The sequence below is a fragment of the Rhipicephalus sanguineus genome, chromosome 2, assembly GCF_013339695.2.
Source record: "Rhipicephalus sanguineus isolate Rsan-2018 chromosome 2, BIME_Rsan_1.4, whole genome shotgun sequence".
In the NCBI taxonomy this organism is placed as follows: Eukaryota; Metazoa; Arthropoda; class Arachnida; order Ixodida; family Ixodidae; genus Rhipicephalus; species Rhipicephalus sanguineus.
The window spans coordinates 184296626-184315523 of NC_051177.1; the positions used below are offsets into that span (position 1 = coordinate 184296626).

Sequence of the window (18898 nt, forward strand, 5' to 3'; positions counted from 1 at the left end):
AACATTGGCAGAAATATTGGTCCTGCGTTGGCTTTTGGGGGTTTGCTACACCTAAATGTGCATTGGTCCAATATTGGATGCCATTGATTTTCCAATAATGGCAAGGATGGCTGTAGCCACAATTGTCCGTCCAACATATCGCCAATAATGGCAAGGATGGCTGTAGCCAACATTGTGCGTCGTACGTATCGCCAACATTGTATAAATATTGGCAGCTCCAATATTTTTTGCCAGCCTTTATCGTTGGCTGCACCATCGTTCCTTCATTTCCAGCGTTTAACGCTGGTTCTTGCCAGCCTTTTCGTTAGCTATGTCAATATCTTTACGACATTTCCCACTGAATCTGTAGTTTAACGTGAGGTAGATTTTTGTGCACGTAAATAAATGCATGTTGCCCACGCTTTTGCTTTTAGGCAAGCAGCAGGGATAATCAGCGTACAAAAGCTGAGAGTACACACAAGTTTATTCTGCATGTATACACATTTCAAGTATTCAAAATAACTTCGCATTACGAGCTTTGTTCTGCTGACCGCTTGCACAGAACCTACACTAATTACCTTGAATAACGCTCTTATGTTAGAAATCGCGGAAACAGGACCACTCACAAACACGCACAGCCTCCCTGTTAGCGCTTATTTAAGTTGTCAGTTCACCGAAGGTTCAAAAGGAAGTGAGTGAAAAGCGAAACCTAATGCAAAATGAAATAAATGAACATCTACATGTGAACAGACATTCGATACAGATGAAATCCATAACCATCTTGAACTACCGGAAAGTTCATTGCGTATTTGTTAATTGAAAGGTAACTGCGGCAAGAGCTTGAAAGACTGCAACAACTTCAAAACTAATGAAAATTTGTGTGTTACAGATCCATCATTTCTTTGCGCGAAACGAGCGGCGAAGGGCAAATCAAAAACGGGTATTTAGCTGGCGCACGACAACGCGATAAAAGAACAAAGCAACAAACGCAAATGCTGAAACATCGCTAAGGGCGAGGACTTAACTAACCTGCTTCGACGCGCACAGCAAAGCCCACCACATGGGTATTCACAAAGTAACAATTTTAGAGAAAGTACGCGGTAATGTAGACGTTAATAAACGCAGCACATATTTCACGTACGAAAAACACGGAAAGAAACATGCGACTAAGGAAAGAAACGACTTACTGAACGCGATACGAACACAAAAATCCGGCGGAAAGTTTGCGATTTGTCAGGACACATCGGCGCTCATCTGCGGATCGCTCTTCAAAAGTCAAAACAATAAAGTCCGATGAAGAACAGGACAGCTGCCTTCTCCCTGTGGCATCGTCGTCGAATCTCCGTATCCATGGAATCGCGGCATCCTGTCTCGATATCCGACTCCGTTTTTTCGCGATGACTCTTGACTGAATAACGAGGGGCGCGCGCCCGCCGATGCCGGGAGCCCGAACGAGGGAAAGTAGCCGCCACTGACTGACAAAAAATAGCCGCCAGACAGAAGGGGCCGAAACGAGTGCGCACCTTCCAAGATGCCATCGTCTCCCGACATCTCACCCCCACCCTCCTCGTTTCCAAAGGCATTGAAAGCCCGGAGCCACGTTTGAACCGTCGTGGGCGGAGCAGCCGTCAAGTGACAAGTGTTTTATGACCAGCCACCCCCGCGCAACCCCACTGCCGGGAGGAGAGGACGTAAAATTCCTGAGCAAAACATGGCGTCGCGCTGCTTCTCCGGCCTCCCGATCACCGAGAACATTTGTTCGAAGTGAACACGTCTGGTTGCGTGAAGCGTTGAGAGTGCAAACATAACTCATCGCTTATTTGGAGATTCCGCGGGCGATACCGTAGTCTTGGACAGCACGTCGCTGTAGCACGCGCACAAAGAAGTTACAATCCTGTAATCCAACCAGTCGTGTAGCAAACACAAAAATACATGGTGTGGTTGAAGTGACATAAAATGTTTTGATTGTTCGCCGCTAATAAAGCCGTCAGAAAAATTTCGGTGCGCGGCGAAGCAGACTAGAATTCTATTCTACTCCATTAACTCATCAATGCTATATACAGCATCAATCAATGTAAAGGCAGGGTTTTTTTTTATACAGTTGCGTTGTGTACGCTGGCTGTATCACACAATTAACTTTTAACAAGCATTGCAATGTGAGATGTTGTGTTGTTTTCCTTTCTCATAGATGTATTTCCAGCAGCGCGAAACTCACTTGAAAACTTGGTACTTATTTTACATTGCTCAACATCTCTAAAACAAATTTTGTCCAACTGTTTAGGGTATATTTTGTGCCACACTAAATGCCAACTTAAAAATGAAGACCCTGTGTGCGCCATTGTTCCCTTTCTTATAGAATGGAATTTCCAGTTTTGTTGGTTGACTGACAACAATGGACTGTTTTTGCCATATTTATACAGTAAAAGCTCGTTAATTCCACACTCATTAATTCGGAAAATCAGACAATTAGGACGTGTTCTCTGGTCCCGCCAAGCATGTTTATTGTTTAATGGCACCAAACTCTCGTTAGTTCGGTCATATTTGGCCGCAACCGGATTCATTCGGACGAACCTCGGAACGCGCCGAGCGCGAAGCGCCGCAAATATACGATGCAAAGGAGCGAAAACGGCACTCGCGGACGGCCGGAACGGCCACTGGCTTTCAGAAATGCGGGGTCGTCATCTACAATCGCGTTGTTATGCGTAATAAGGAATGGGTTCAGAGCACGTTTCGGATTAGGACTCGACCGGGCCGCTCCCACGTCGGAACAGAAATACCAAGTCTCTTTTGCGTCACGGGCCCGTTGGACGGCCCATAGCTGTTCTCGAGTCCGGGGCTAGTAAAAGCATGACCTCCCAGTTGGACGGCGTGATGCCTTCGCCGCCGTGTAACGCGGGGCTTTTGTAGAATATTTGTAGAATAAAGCAATGTGATAAGTGACCAGAAATGTTCTTTGAGGTGCGCTGCATGCCGGACAAAGTGATTTTCATAACAGCGAGCATGCGCAGGTGGTGGCTCGATTCGGGCTAACCTTCACTCAGTGATGGTAAAAGGGGGAAAAAACATTCTTGCCGATATATCATGCATATGCTTGCCAGTGTTTAAGACATTGGAGCGACAACGTGTAAGTCTAGACAATATTGTCCGGCGCGTAGCATTGGCTGTCCAATATTGTTTAACCAGTCAGATTGACTGGACAATATATCCGATCTACTGCCATTACTTAACCAATATTGTTTTACCAACGGATAAGCTGGTCCAATATTGCCATCCATACGGCCTGGTTCCGCCAATATCGTATGTACATCGGCAACCATGGGCCGTTGTTGCCATCCTCAAAGAATGGCACGACCAATATTGTATGTTGGCTGGCAAAGATGGACCATTATTGGCATCCTTGTAGGCTGGCTTGCCAACATTGGTTTTATAGTGGTTTGTATGGGCCACCATTGGACCGTCGTTTGCCAACGTATAAACAATATTGGACCAATGTGCTGTGCTGCCTGGGACTACACTTACAAAAACACGTCTTTTCACCTCCGAACGCTTGGCTCAAAGAACAAGAAGAAATGCAGCATAGACAATACTCGCCGACTGCTTCGCATGAAACTGATTCCCACAAGGTGTGGGACCTGCCGAATTTTTTCTTGCGTATAGTGTTCACACAGAAGCAATGAGCACCGATCGGACGCGCTTTCAGCAGACACACGCAGTCATCGAACGCCGCTGGTCGTACTCGTCGGTACTTCTCTGACTCCATTGTGTGAATGCAGACGTGTCAATTGACACGCCTTATTGAACATGATGTGTCTAATAAAGACACCCGTTTTAATGTAATGGACGATGGCGTCGGTCTTGAGTGTGCGACGTGTAAAGATGAAGCCATACGGCGCGTTCGTGCGTTCACTTGTCGTTTTACCTGAAGGGCACGTGTTGGCATCTGGTGATGAAAAGGTGGCTGCTTCGAATCTTGCTGGCAGAAAGTTTAATAGCTTTGCTATTGTACTATTGCTATTTAGATAGCTTTTTTACTCACATATTTATGTATGGAAAGCAGGCACCACAATTTTAACGCTCTAGAGCCGTTCTGCGACACAGTACCCAATGCTTCCCACTAAAGGGCTACTCTAGCGCCGCAGTATCCTTCGCAACACTGGGCCCATGATCTAGTATGGCACTGGAAACCGCGACCCACTGGCGCTGTGTTATTCAAAAGGCAATAACCGCAGAATGTATAATACAGCAGTGTAAAAAGAAGCGCTGTGTACAAGGAATGTCATAGATCTTAGTGGTTTATAGAGAGCATTTGTTTGTTTATTCGGACTCCTCGGTCGACGTCATTACTGCAACGAACTCTTCATAGTTAATCTGTCCATCCCCGTCCATGTCGGCTTCCCGTATGATGGCGTCGACTTCTTCGTCCGTCAGTTTCTCTCCCAAGGTGGTCATGACGTGGCTCAGCTCAGTCGCAGTGATGAAGCCATTTCCGTCCCTGTCGAACACCTGCGTAGGCATTCGAGGTAAACTGCATATTATTCATGCATACACGTACAAAACGCACAGAAACACACGCAGATGTATATGGCGACAGCTGACTGGGCATTTACTTGAGTCTGGTGTCTAAGAAAAATAGGAACGCTGCCACGAAGTGCTGCAAGAGTACATGCCTAGCTCACGAATGCTCAGGAATGACGTTAAACCCTAGATATTATTATTATATTAACCATTTATACTAGTAGGCGATTTCAACGTAGACATTATGTACTTTAGCACCTAGCTTTGTCGTCGACCCTCACTGTCCGCTGTCATTGTGGTTAGAAAACCGTTGGTACCCTCGAAACATATGTGTGTATGTGATTTAAAAAATGTTTACAATAGACGAACAACAACCATAATTATTACAGAACAACATAAAACACCTACAAGCACAAACCTTTTATACTAGTTGCCGACTTCTACGTAAACACTATGGACAATAAGCCCGAGCTTGGTCATCGACTCTTTATGTCACTTTATGTCACTCAATTTACATTATATGGGGAAACGCTCCGGTAACATATGTGAGACAAAAAAGGTTGAACAGTACGCTAATATCAATCATAACTGTGGCAGAACAATCTAAAACTCCTACAAGCAAAAACACTTCACACTAGTTGGCGACTACAACGCAGGCATTAGGGACCTTAGGACCTAGCTTCGCCCAGTTGTCATCATTCACTTCGTAGTGATGTGTTCCTTTTAGGAGCGAAGCTCCTTAAGGCGGCACCCGTTCGTCCCTCGTAGTCGTCGTCGTCGTAGTAGTAGGTAGTAGTAGTAGTCGTAGTCCGTAACAAGTCTTACGCTTTGACCTCCAAGGTGGTGCCTGTGGGAGATTTTTCCTGTGCGTTGTTGAACAATAAAAAATTTGCAGCGTGCGCGTTAACTAAAAGCCGAATTATTCTGTCTCTCATTCCCCATTAGCAGCCATTGGCATGTTCCAGTAGGAAACGTTAGTAGAAGTAGAAGTGTAAGTGTTAGCTAAAAGCCGCCTTCTTCTGTCTCTCATTCCCATTAGCAGCCATTGTTTACCTCCAAGGTAGTGCCTGGTGAGATTTCTCCTGTGCGTGATTAAACAAAAATTTTGTTCAAAACGCCGTTGATTGATGAAATAAACCAACGAAAGACACCAGATGTTTTGTAAAAGCAGAACGAAAGAACGCCAGATGTTTCTAAAGCAAAACGAAAAGACGCCAGCTGCTCAACGAAAGACGCCAGATTTTTCTAAAGCAATGGTTTTCTAAACAATGAAAATTCACAGCGTACATGTAAAATTAAAGTGAGCTGCAAGTCGTCATAACTAATCGAACCTTTAGTATAAACGCGCCCGATCAAACGTCGCTGATGATGTACTGGGCAGAATTCACGGAAGATTCACGGTTTACCGATGAACCTCCGCAGCTTCGCCCACTCATCATCATTCACTCCGTGGATATGCTGTGATTTTTTAGGGGCGAAGCTCCTTAAGGCGGCACCCGTTCGTCCCTCGTAGTCGTAGTAGTAGTCGTAGTGCGTAACCAGTCTTACGCTTTGACCTCCAAGGTGGTGCCGGTGGGAGATTTTTCCTGTGCGTTGTTGAACAATAAAAAATTCGCAGCGTGCGCGTTAACTAAAAGCCGAATTCTTCTGTCTCTCATTCCCCATTTGCAGCCATTGGCATGTTCCAGTAGGAAACGTTAGTAGAAGTAGAAGTGTAAGTGTTAGCTAAAAGCCGACTTCTTCTGTCTCTCATTCCCATTAGCAGCCATTGTTTACCTCCAAGGTAGTGCCTGGTGAGATTTCTCCTGTGCGTGATTAAACAATAAAAATTTTGTTCAAAACGCCGTTGATTGATGAAATAAACCAACGAGAGACGCCAGATGTTTTGTAAAAGCAAAACGAAAGAACGCCAGATGTTTCTAAAGCAAAACGAAAAGACGCCAGCTGCTTAACGAAAGACGCCAGATGTTTTCTAAAGCAATGGTTTTCTAAACAATGAAAATTCACAGCGTACATGTAAAATTAAAGTGAGCTGCAAGTCGTCATAACTCATCGAACCTTTAGTATAAACGCGCCCGATCTCACGTCGGTGATGATGTACTGGGCAGAATTCACGGAAGATTCACGGTTTACCGATGAACCTCCGCAGCTTCGCCCACTCATCATCATTCACTCCGTGGATATGCTGTGATTTTTTTTTCATTCAGTTAGCGTGCTCTGCGACACGTTGTAGCTAGGAGTTGAGGAGCCCCTGCTGTAGATGGAGCTGCCTGTTTGGTAGATCATCGCACTCATCTTTCCTCTGATCGAGGGTCCTCGTATGCTTGTCAATATAGGCACCCGGCAATACAGTTTCCGATATACGATGGTAGCGCCAGAAAACACAGCCTAGCGAGTAGACGCAGCAAAATCGAGTGTCTGTCCTCCGTATCCTGCATGTTCAGAAACGCTCCTTGACTTGAACGTGACTTGCCACCGCCTCAATGCAGTGTGTTTGAAAAGCGTTTGTAGCGTTTCTGCTGCCTTGGCACAGGCTGAAAAGAGCGCGTTCTGAACGCGTTTGTGCTGCATTGCAGGCGGTGGCAACATCCCTGAGGTGATTACGAACGCACGTAGGAAGCGTTCGTTGAAAGAGGCGCCCAAAAGGGAGACACTTGAGCGCGTCGATGTGCCCAGCGAGCGTTTCATTTTCTTGGTATCCCTGGCGGCTGGTGCCCTCAACACTTAGGCGTTCGATAAGAGCTCCGTCGCGCCCTCTGGTCAGTGACGGATGCAACGCCACCGTGAGATGCGAAAGCAAAGAGCGCATTATTTGAGAAAGATACGTCAATGAACGCACACGTGCAGCGTTCAAGAAAACGAGAAGGACAATACTAATTCCGCGTGATAGATTACGGCCACAACATGCGGTAAGCAACCAGTGTGCAGTAAAAGAGCATTACGTACTCGGGCCGCTGTCTTTGTACACTTGAAACGCGCGATCAGTATATTTGTTTGGTTTGCGGCGCACCGATCATGTATGCTCATGCCTCGTTTCTTTCGAGAAAAATACGACACACGTCATTGCGAAGGGTGTAGAGATACCTTTGGCTAAAGAAATGAGCCGAAGAAAGCAGCACAGCGTTGCACAGGTGGCACAGAAACAACTTGGTGTCGCTATCGGACGGGTGTTTGTGACGCGTGTATATGATATCAGTGGCAAATACAATGGAGATGTATTGCAGGTCAAGGTTATCTTAGAAGTTTGACAGTGACATCTCCTCTGCAACGAACACTTGAACGCCGACATCAGACCCGAAGCGCACTCACACGAGAACAGCTGTTCGGCTTTGCGAAACGGTGCGCCTTTTGCAGCTGCTGGCCGGATGAGTTTTTCAGCGCGCAGAACCACGATATTGTGTCCTCGCCAATTTGTGGTAGCGCAGTGAGGGCTGCTGAGGGTTCGGCGCTGGATGTCGAAAGAAACAGACGCTTTTTCTTTGTACTAAAGCTCCGCCAACGACTGCTGCTCAGCCTCTCCGTAGCCTATCCTTCTTGGGCCCTAGCGGACGATACCGCGATTGGGGCAGGCAGAAATGGCGGACCGGCCCAGTGTTGCCGGAGCACCAAGCATTACGAATATCTCCTATTCAAGCGGTGATACACACATGGTCTTCCACAACGGAGAAGTGTAGAAGTATTGTAATGCTTCAAGGCGATGCTTATACTAGACACGCTTCATGCAGTACCATATCAGTCATGGAAAACCTGTTGTCATGACATGGTGAGCGTGCGCTCGTTTCACTCAAAACCACCTCAGGGAGCATCAAATGCTACAGTATTGTGTACTTAGATTTAGTTGCACGTTAAAGAACTCCAGGTGGTCGAAATTTCGGGAGCCTTACACTGCTGCGTCCCTCCTAATCATATCCTGATTTTTTGACGTAAAACCCCAGGAGTAACTACCAAGCAGCGTCTTAATCGTAAAAAAAATATCCGTGAGCTCTATGGACCTGAATGAACTTCCGTAACAATGGTGTCTCCCTTGCATAGGCTAGAGGCCAATCAAGTGATTCAGCGGCACTCATATGTAGTAATCCAGGTTACATATATTGTGTTCTCTCGCGGTTTCGACCCATGCTAAACGTTCGCTTTAAATATGCTGTCTGGTTTTAATGTGTCCTCTGGAACCCCGCAACATCTGGAATTTACTGCTGAAAAATAATGCCATCTTGAGATGGGATTTCTTATTGTTGCCATGTGCCTCTCCCACATCAGTTAAAGCTATTGGCGACATCCCCATAAAACTTAATATTTCCAACCTTGATATATTTACTGCTTCACCGCGATTTTGAATAACTGGCGGCCGGAAATAATCTAAAGAGAATATGTCCAATTTCTTGGTCCAACGTGACCAGTGAAGAACAAGGAAAAGCCGGAAAACCAGGACGGAGACCCAGGGCTGAGAGGCATGAACGAATCACGTGTAGATAGTTTTCATGATAAAGACGGGCTTGTTTGACCGTATATAGTGGACATCATTTGCGGAATCCAAACGTGCAGAATACAGTGTCAAACTCACCTAGTCAATGGTAGCTGTCGCTCAACAAAGTCAACAAAGCTTTCGCTCTACAGCCGCGGCTCCCTCTACAGAATCTTCACCCCTATTTCATGGTACAAAACATGCTATTGCATAAATTCAATGTTCCTACCGGGTGCTGGCTGACGGCTGCAATAAAGATAAAGACTAATTTATTGTCAGCTACAATAGACAAACTTGCAAAATGTATAATAAAACTGAGTGTGAAGCCTTTATTTTGAGAGCATTCGTGAGCTAGGCATGCACTCTTGCAGCACTTCGTGGCAGCGTTCCTATTTTTCTTAGACACCAGACTCGATCGAGTAAATGCCCAGTTAGCAGTCGCCATGTACATCTGCGTGTGTTTCTGTGCGTTTTGTACGTGTATGCATGAATAATATGCAGTTTACCTCGAATGCCTACGCAGGTGTTCGACAGGGACGGAAATGGCTTCATCACTGCGACTGAGCTGTGCCACGTCGTGACCACCTTGGGAGAGAAACTGACGGACGAAGAAGTCGACGCCATCATACGGGAAGCCGACATGGACGGGGATGGACAGATTAACTATGAAGAGTTCGTTGCAGTAATGACGTCGACCGAGGAGTCCGAATAAACAAACAAATGCCCTCTATAAACCACTAAGATCTATGACATTCCTTGTACACAGCGCTTCTTTTTACACTGCTGTATTATACATTCTGCGGTTATTGCCTATTGAATAACACAGCGCCAGTGGGTCACGGTTTCCAGTGCCATACTAGATCATGGGCCCAGTGTTGCGAAGGATACTGCGGCGCTAAAGTAGCCCTTTAGTGGGAAGCATTGGATACTGTGTCGCAGAACGGCTCTAGAGCGTTAAAACTGTGGTGCCTGCTTTACATACATAAATATGTGAGCAAAAAAGCTACCTAAATAGCAATAGTACAATAGCAAAGCTGTGAAACTCTCTGCCAGCAAGATTCGAAGCAGCCACTTTTTCATCACCAGATGCCAACACGTGCCCTTCAGGTAAAACGACAAGTGAACGCACGAACACGCCGTATGGCTTCATCTTTACACGTCGCATACTCAAGACCGACGCCATCGTCCATTACATTAAAGGGCCCCTCACCAGGTGACCTAACGAGTTTTAGTTACACATTGCAAGTTGTGGCGAGCCCAATAAAGAGCATTATGCCGCAAGAATTTTTCTAATCGGTCGGTTAGAAGCTGAGAAAAACAATAATTTGTAGCGGCGCGAAACCATGATGCGAGGAGGCGAGCTGCAAACCCTCGCCGCTCGCCCCGCGTAGCCTTCGCAAGCCAAATCCCTTCCCTGCCCTCTTCGGCACGCGAGCGGAAGGATCACATAACGCATACGCATGAACACGTCATACGCACAGAATGTCACGAGCGCATGACGCGCCCGAACCAGCCCGAGCCCCCGAGACGCGAGCGGTGTTGTGGCGGCGTTCTTTGCGCTTCATCTCTGCAAGTTATGCCGAATGCGCCCTCGCCGATCACTTGGCTTTCAACCTATTACTGAGCACGAAAGCTGCAACATTTGTACGGACGCGAGACTAGCGGTGTGCCGCATGAACATCTAGTTAGACGCGGGAGGATAAATGAGCCTAATGAGCGCTGGAACGCAGTAGAAAATTAGTTTCGTTGTAAAGGGTGGCGTCTGCACGATGCGCAAAGCGCGAGAACACGAACGCGTGCGAAACGGAGGTAGATTAGTCTCGAATCTCGTTGCGATTCGCAGTAAAAATTAAAAGAAGAAAACGCCCACATTCCGTTTGTGTGTTTTATTATTGCTCTCAAGTTTTATTCATCCATTCAAGCAGCAAATTACAAAAACTACGCGTCGTGTCAAATAATTATCGCAGTGTCACGTGCTACTGTTAGCGACGTCAGAGCACACTCGTCTACGTAGAGGAGCGACGTCACAGCACTACCATCTACGTAGGGCCATTCTCTCATGCACGTCATCCCCTCATTCTCTGGGCGCGCGGCCGCGAGAAGAAGGGCAAGCGGCGTTCAGCTTGAAATTTGACCCATTTCCGCGGCGCGTAGCGTTGCAAATTTTGGCAGACGTGATCGTGAACGCCCAGTGCATGCATTGCGCTCGTCAGCTCAAAATTGTCAAACCTGGTGAGGGGCCCTTTAAGGTGGCGGTTCCACTACCACCATCTTGCCAATAGTTCGAAAAACGACAACAGACGACGCCACTCATCCACGTTTGCAGAAAGCGATAAAATTGCGCGCGCAAGTATGGTCAGCGTCGCCTCGCGCGTGTTTTATATGTTATATGTCGCGCTAGGTGACGGAAATCGGCCGACAAAAAGCAAGGAGCACAAACGCGGACGGCGTCTTTCACCTACAATCGGGGCAACTGTTGGCGTCGTTTCAACGACATGAGTGCCCCACTTTGTAAGGACAAATGCTCGCTTCCTATTGCAGCCCTTGAGAAAGGACAGCGCAGCGTCTAAATACAATCGCTTGAGAACAAAAGAAAAAAAAACACGCACACACACACGCAGACTGGTGCGTACAACAGCGTGCACTCACACACGCACACACACACGCTCTCACGCACACGCTACGCTCTCACTAACGCACTCACTCACATAATATAATGTGCCTCAGTGAAATAGTATTGAACAAAACATCAATCAAACGCTTCGCAGCGTTTCAGTGGAATTGCACGGCCGCTACTAAAACAATCATTTTGGTTCATTTTAGCGACCGTGCCCGTGACTTTTATAGCATCGCGCGAGCGCATGTCTTGTGTGTGTGTGTGGGGGGGGGGGGGGGGGGCGTGCTTTTGCTTATTACAATTGGAGGAGGAAAAAAATGGACAGACAGATTTCAGCAAATTATAATTCGAGAGTTATCTGCGAAATTTCATCCTCTCAAACTGCAATAAACGGTTACCAAAATAAAGTACATCTTGATGATCAGTTGAACACATGACTACCACTAATTACCGGAGTTAGAACCTCCTAGAACACATGCTTCTGCCAGCGAGACGTCTGACAATGAATGCGTTTGCGTGAGGAAGAAGACAATGATTTTTCCATGTGAGGCATGATCTTTTTTCTCTTGGGAACAGTAATAAACCAAGATGGTTTGTGCGTTGGAGGGCAAGACACCCCGTTATTTTCGTCTCTTTGTTCTCATTTGTAACCTTTCGCGACGCTGTGCAGGCGCGTTCGTGGTCGTCTCGCACGAGCGTTTACAACGATGAAAGCCAGGCGCAAGACGCGCGTAGTCACACATACTGCTGACTGAACTTCTTGTATAGCTTCCACAGCGTTGCATATATTGTACATCGGCCAGCGTAGGCGTGCACACGAGGGGGCTGGGCGCCCCCCCCCCCCCTTGGGAGGGAGAGAATACAACATTTATTGGTAGAAATAAGTCGCTATTGGGGGTGGGCCTCCTAGTCCGGAAGACCATTGGCTCTTGCCGGCACGACGGTCGACCAGGGCTTGTTGCTGCACTGGGTCAGAGCTGGACAGGGTCGCCTTGGGGGCTTACATGACCGGTCATGTAGGCTTTTACAGAATCCAGTTTTTATTTATGCTTGTTCTATAAAAGCATGAATACACTTATTTGTTGTGGAAAGCTGGGTTTTCCTTTATTTTGACTTACAGGCACCATCGACAAGTTTTCCATTTAGGTTGCCGCAAAAGTTTTTCAACAAAATGTTCGTCAGTAGCATATGTATCGGCACTGTTTTGTTCATGTGGCCACTCTCACGTGCGTCTAAGTCAGGTTATTCTTCGTTGACCAGACATTGCACTGTCCGCCTTGTACTTTGCTACGAACTAGTTGTTATCCGATCATTAGTAGTACTTCTGGATACGCAGCAAGCCGCTTTACGACAAAGTAGCAGTGCGCAACAGCGTTATCCCCTCCCACTAGGTAGAGTACTCCTCCTCAGTCGAACTGTTTCCTGACACCGTAGCGCTCATTAGTGGCAAAGACAGTGATCGCCTTATCCGAAGTGAGTGCGTCTTTTCACAAAGCACAATATAACTTTTCTAGGGTCCCGTACATTGAATATTCTGCCACGTTGACTAGAACGTTCTGCATCTTCAACAAAGTCTCGCTTCTGTCGCATCGTTGCAACTAGGATGTAATTACCTGATTGGGTACAACTTACCACTACTGGTCAGTGGAAGTTGTCGGCACAGTGCTCGACAGGCATACTTTGAAAATTCCGGCAATGACAAGCTTTCATACGTTCACCATCGTGTCCCCTTTGAAGCGGCGCTACATACGTATCATTCACACGGCATGTCAGCGTCCTTCCTTTCACAATTTCGAACCTCACAGGCACGAAAACACTCAAAGGAACGCGCAAAACACGAGCAGCTGAACCACAAAGAGATGCACATTACTAAAGACGTGCCGGGGAACACTGGTTCTAAGAACGCGTGACGAACGCGCAATCTTCCTGCATACCGAAACCATTTGCCGCTTGATGAGACTGCCCCACCTGCTGACGTGGGGCGAGTGGAAAGGGTTTATCACTCAGCCCTCCTCCTTTTACGGTTGGCGTTTGTTACGCGCGGCGACTAGACTTAGCTAGTGAAGCAAACTATGAGGCCTGGAGATATAATTCATGCCTGTTCTACCCGTTTTATTATGTTTAATTGCGCCACTTTTGGCGAACGCTTGAACTCGCATAAAGCAACTTGATGTTTCATTTCATAGATGGAGCTACCACCAAAAAACGCCTGTGAGACTTATGATTCATTGAAAATATTTTGTTTGAAGCACTGAGTGGTCAAGTTAGTGAGCACAAGTAGATAAAAAACACAATATGCATCTACTAATGTGCAATACTCGTTGGCAATTAGCGTCTAAAAGAAAAAAAAAAAGCGAGTTTCTACGGGACTGGTCAGCAGGAAAATTACGTAAATTCACTGTTGTCTTGCAGGTCCCCTAATAAAGATAAAGGAATTTTCTCTTCATAGAATCATAGAAAGGGCCTTGCTTCTTCATTATGTAGAAGTTCACAGTATCAGCTTGTATAGTTTTGTCGCTTCATCGGTAATGCGTGACCAAGTACAGCCATAAACTGCCGCATTGACACAATAATAATTCATCAAGTTTTCGTCAGAACACAAAGCAACTTCGCATGGAAAATAAGTGTAATGTAGTCTACGTAGCCACTAAATATTATCGTTCTGCTTTGAAAAGTAAAAAAGATATTCTCACAAAAACTTTTAATATTTTGCCCATTTTCATTGGAGCGTAAATAAATTACTAATTATTTTATGGCTAATATCTCTTCATAGAAACCTTAAATAGCACTTCTTCTAAAGGCACGGTAAATTTGGTCTTGTTATGTTGAACAGTTTCGCCGTACTGGCAGTACAACGGAGGCTTGTACAACGAAAATGCCTTTTGTTGCTCACACTATTTTCATTGCTATTAGGTAACGCTTCCGAACAGGCATTAACACCAGGTGTCATTAGAAAGCGGAGATCATAAGCTTTCTGAATTATTACAATTAATATTTATTTGTCAAGCGCAGCGAGCACAGTGCATCCGCAAACAATGCGTAAAATGTGGAGGGGGGTTCGCCGGAGTGGGACCGCCACCTTAAAACGGGTGTCTTCATTAGACACATTTTCAATAAGGCGTGTCAATTGACAAGTCTGCATTCACACAATGGAGTCAGAGAAGTACCGACGAGTACGACCAGCGGCTTTCGATGACTGCGTGTGTTAGTTTGCTGAAAGCTCGTCCGATCGGTGCTCGTTGCTTCTGTGGAACACTATACGCAAGAAAAAATTCGGCAGGTCCCACGCCTTGTGGGAATCAGTTTCATGCGAAGCAGTCGGTGAGTGTTGTCTATGCTGCATTTCTTTTTCTTTTTTGAGCCAAGCGTACGGAGGTGAAAAGACGTGTTTTTGTAAGTGTAGTAGTTATGTGCACATCGTGCGCTTAACAGGAACGCCTACTGCACTGGAGTTTAAAGGGTAACTAATGCTCTGCCGTTACGACAGCACTCACGTTAGAGCAAAGAAGTCAGTATTATCGAAACGAAGTGTGCTTTACGGTGCAATGATATAAATATAATTCTCTAGCGTATTCCTACAGAGATTCATTTAGACAAAGCCATCTGAAAAGTGCAGTTCTTTTGCGATAAATGTCAAAGAAGGCACGCTTACGCAACTGTCAATGTTTCTCTTAATGAAGTAAGCCTCAAGAACTTCCCTTTGCACTTTCTGGTCTCCAGGGTCGAGCAACGCTTCAATATAGTTTGCTGAATCATAGGAATACTAAAGAAATGTTCGTCAAACTGCTACAGAAGCGGAGCTAACTCTGGAACCACAATTTTCGTTAACCCGACACTCCTGTCACGGGCCCGATAGCACAAATACTCGGCAAATCGGAGAATAATTTTAAATAAGCAAAAAAGTGCAACACCGAAACCGAAACCCAGCCGAGCGCACTGTCTTCGCGTGACGTATAAGTAGGGAAAAACCGGAAACCACGCAAGACATGCCGGTACCGCCAGTGCGTGGTATGAAAGCTGCGAAAGCGGCGAAGTGCAGACGCTCAGGGGAAAGGTGACTCCCTCGGAAAGATATCTTGTGCGTGACTGACCGTGCTACATTCACAAGCTCCTCGGAGCTGTCGGAAAATGACAGCTGCTATTCGGACACATTTGTTAAGCGAATTAAAATTGCCATTCGATTCCTCTTCGAAGAGCGGACACACCTGTTTAGTTCTTTGCTTGCCTGGTTGCGCATTCCACCGCCAGATGGCGCCACCTGTCCAGGCGGCCCAAGTTTGTGGCGCCGCGAACGTGTAAAATGCTATCGTTGAGAGGTTTGCGGACTAATTAAAGCTTCTTAGTATTGCTATGGGAAGAGTGCATAAGTTTAGCAATAGCGGCGTTCAACGTCGGTTGCTAGGGACGAAGGAATTTAATATAAGCCAAGTACGAGCCACCCTTCGCACCAACGTTACAAGATTAGGCTACGTTGTTTCGCACGACGTGCAGCTCACCGTATACCGATAGGCCCGGTGCACGCTGTATATGTTACGGAAAGTGTTTCCGCGCGGTAATGCTCACGCATGTGCATTCTTTAGCCGATACGGTATTACTGCACTTTCCTTGCGGTAAACCGGCATTGCTATACTCGCCGACAACTTTTCTTGGCACTGAAGGGAAAGCTACGGGGGCGGAGCGTCTGCACATGTACTGCTACGCGAAGTAGTCCGGTTTGGCGCGCGTCTCGTAACGCCGTGGAGTGTGATGGCTAGCGTTGCACTTCGACGCAAACGCTGCTTAGCGTCTAAGGTACGGGTAAAAGGCGCGACTTTTTCACGCACGCAAAAACGCAAAGTGACAACGTGTAAAGTAAAAGAAATGCAGCTATCTCGCTTGTGTGCGCTGCGTTCCGTCTCAAAAAGCTACATGTAGAAAATGAAGGAGCATTTTATATATCTCACGCAGAAAACACGGACGCAATTGTGGGAGTACATTCATTAGCGGTAGGATGCGTGCATTGTGGCTCTGTAGCCTTCGCTTCAATGCCAAGAAAAGTTGTCCGCGAGTATAGCTCTAATGTAAAGACGCAGGGTAATCGTTAGGTGCGAGTGTTTCTTGACTGCCAACGGGGAATCGTGTGCAGCCCACAACGCAACACCACTTGCCACCCATCGCACGCATACCACAAGGAACTGAAATTCACACGCCCAGTCAACGAAGCGCCCGCCAAACACACGCGATTGTTGCCTTGCGGATAGCAGACGCTCAAATGGCCCCTCGGTTCCGTCACTTCCGCTTTAACAAAAATGACGTCACGCACACAATGTTGCCAATAATTCTGGGAAGCGAGGTGGGAAGAGTCGGGGCAATCAATGAAATTCATTTGTAATGAATCTACGCATGTCTCCAGCTTGTAATATGGCATAAATAACGGGAACGTGAGAAGGAACGTACCCAGCGAATTTTATTGAGATCCATTGACCTCGAAAAATCGCCGGAGTTGGCCTTTAACGCACCTTCTTGTTTGACCTATATATGCAGCCCTTCTCACATAACACCGGAATCATTTAAACGACGCCACTAGAGCATTTAACAAACAAACTGCCTGGTGCATGCTCGTTGTCAGGATTTTGCCTTGGGGGTGGAGACGACGACGAAGTGATTCTTTCATAGAACGCTTCTACCTGTATCTCGATGTTTTCGATTTGTTTTCCTACCGATTCTGGGAGCTGCCGCTCCCTTCATGCCAGAATGGACGAAGAAGCCTCCAAGGACCTACCTGGCGCGCAACCGTCACGTCCGGCAGTGTCAAGGAAACGTGGGAATGCCTCAAGCGGCACGGACAGCGAGGCAACGGAGTTCTACTCGGACAGCTTCGACTCATCGGACGACGACTTCACGGTTGTCATGAGCCGAAATGCAAAAAGAAGACTGCTGCGGACATCATCGTCGGCAAGTGTATCCACCGTGAAGACTACACCACAGCGCTGGCCGCACACTATGCTCTTCATGGCCATAGACCCTGCGGCCAATTTACGACTGCTAAACAGGCAAGTCCTCTCTGCATTTCTCGAGGGGCTTGTGCCAAATGAGATTAAAGACGTGAGGATAAACTCACGGAAGAATGTCCTGGCAGTAGATGTTCTGCACCGTAGCGCGCTGCAAAGCCTACGGAACGTGACGGAAATCGACAATGTCAAAGTGAGATCAGTGATCCCCACTGGCTGTAACGGCAGTGTTGGCGTCATTTATGACGTCGACGTTTCCATCCCAACTGACGACTTTCCTATTTTAATAAAGCCAACTACAGAAGGCGCCCTCATCACGCACATCGCAAGGCTCGGCCACTCACGTTGCTTGAAGCTTGTGTTTGAGGGAGACAGCCTTCCGTCACACGTAAAAGTTGGCCACGTTCGCCACCAAGTTTGTCCATACATTCCGAAGCCCCTTCAATGCTATAAATCTTTCAAGATAGGACACGTAAAAGGTGTCTGTACCAACAATGCTGTGTGCCCGCGGTGTGCTGAACCTCATTCAGAAGACGTCTGCCAGGCAACTGTATTAAAGTGTCCTAATTGCCATGGTGCTCATGAAGCGTCATCTAAGGATTGCCCGCGAGTGCGGAACGAGCGGGCGGCACTCAAACGTATGGTGCGCGACAATTCAACGCACAGAGAGGCTGTTGCTGCTGTCAGGCGACGACGGCATCGCCACAGAAGATCACGAAACGTCGCATCTGCCGCTAGAGACTCGCCATCTACCGCCAAAGCAACTGGCCACCGATCGTCAAGCGTTGCAAAGACGGATACAACGAAAAAAAAGGCAGGGTCAACGCTGGCACCTCGTGAAGAGTGGCCCTCACTTTCACGAGCGCAACCTGATTCAGAGTCGCATCGGATCCCGCCACCCTCAATGTCTTCACGAGCCGCTGATGCAAAGACGACTGATGATCGACAGGTCATAGTCATGTTGCAATCCCTTATGAGGGCAATGCGCATTCTCTTGAGCAACATGAAGACCCCGTCTGCACAGAGCGCGCTGCAGGTGCTGGACACTTTGAGTCCAGTGCTTGCAGCTCTAGGGTAAAACCATGGCCCGCGAGATGCTATCGTTTCGAGAGGAGGTCAAGAATTCATCTGTCTTTCAGTGGAACGCAAGAGGGCTTAAGCCGCGCATGTCCGACTTCAGACAGCATGTATTCACCAACCAGTTCCCTATCGTTGTGATTTGCGAGCCCAACCTGTCAGCTCCCATAAGACTATCCGGATATGAATGCTTCATGTCCTCCACCCACGGAGAGTGCAGCAAGGTTGTTATGTTTATACGCCGCGACTTGACTTACG

General features: G+C 47.0%; 1 protein-coding gene across 1 annotated transcript in view; it reads left to right on the top strand.

Annotated features, from left to right (window-relative positions):
- Positions 1–9668, top strand: part of LOC119382087 (calmodulin-A-like) — a 42678-nt gene extending 33010 nt beyond the window's left edge. The window contains exons 3-4 of the mRNA XM_037649818.1: positions 4491–4499; positions 9480–9668. Coding sequence (XP_037505746.1) covers positions 4491–4499; positions 9480–9668 — 198 coding nt within the window. The remainder of the gene's footprint in view (positions 1–4490; positions 4500–9479) is intronic.
- Positions 9669–18898: the final 9230 nt, after the last annotated feature.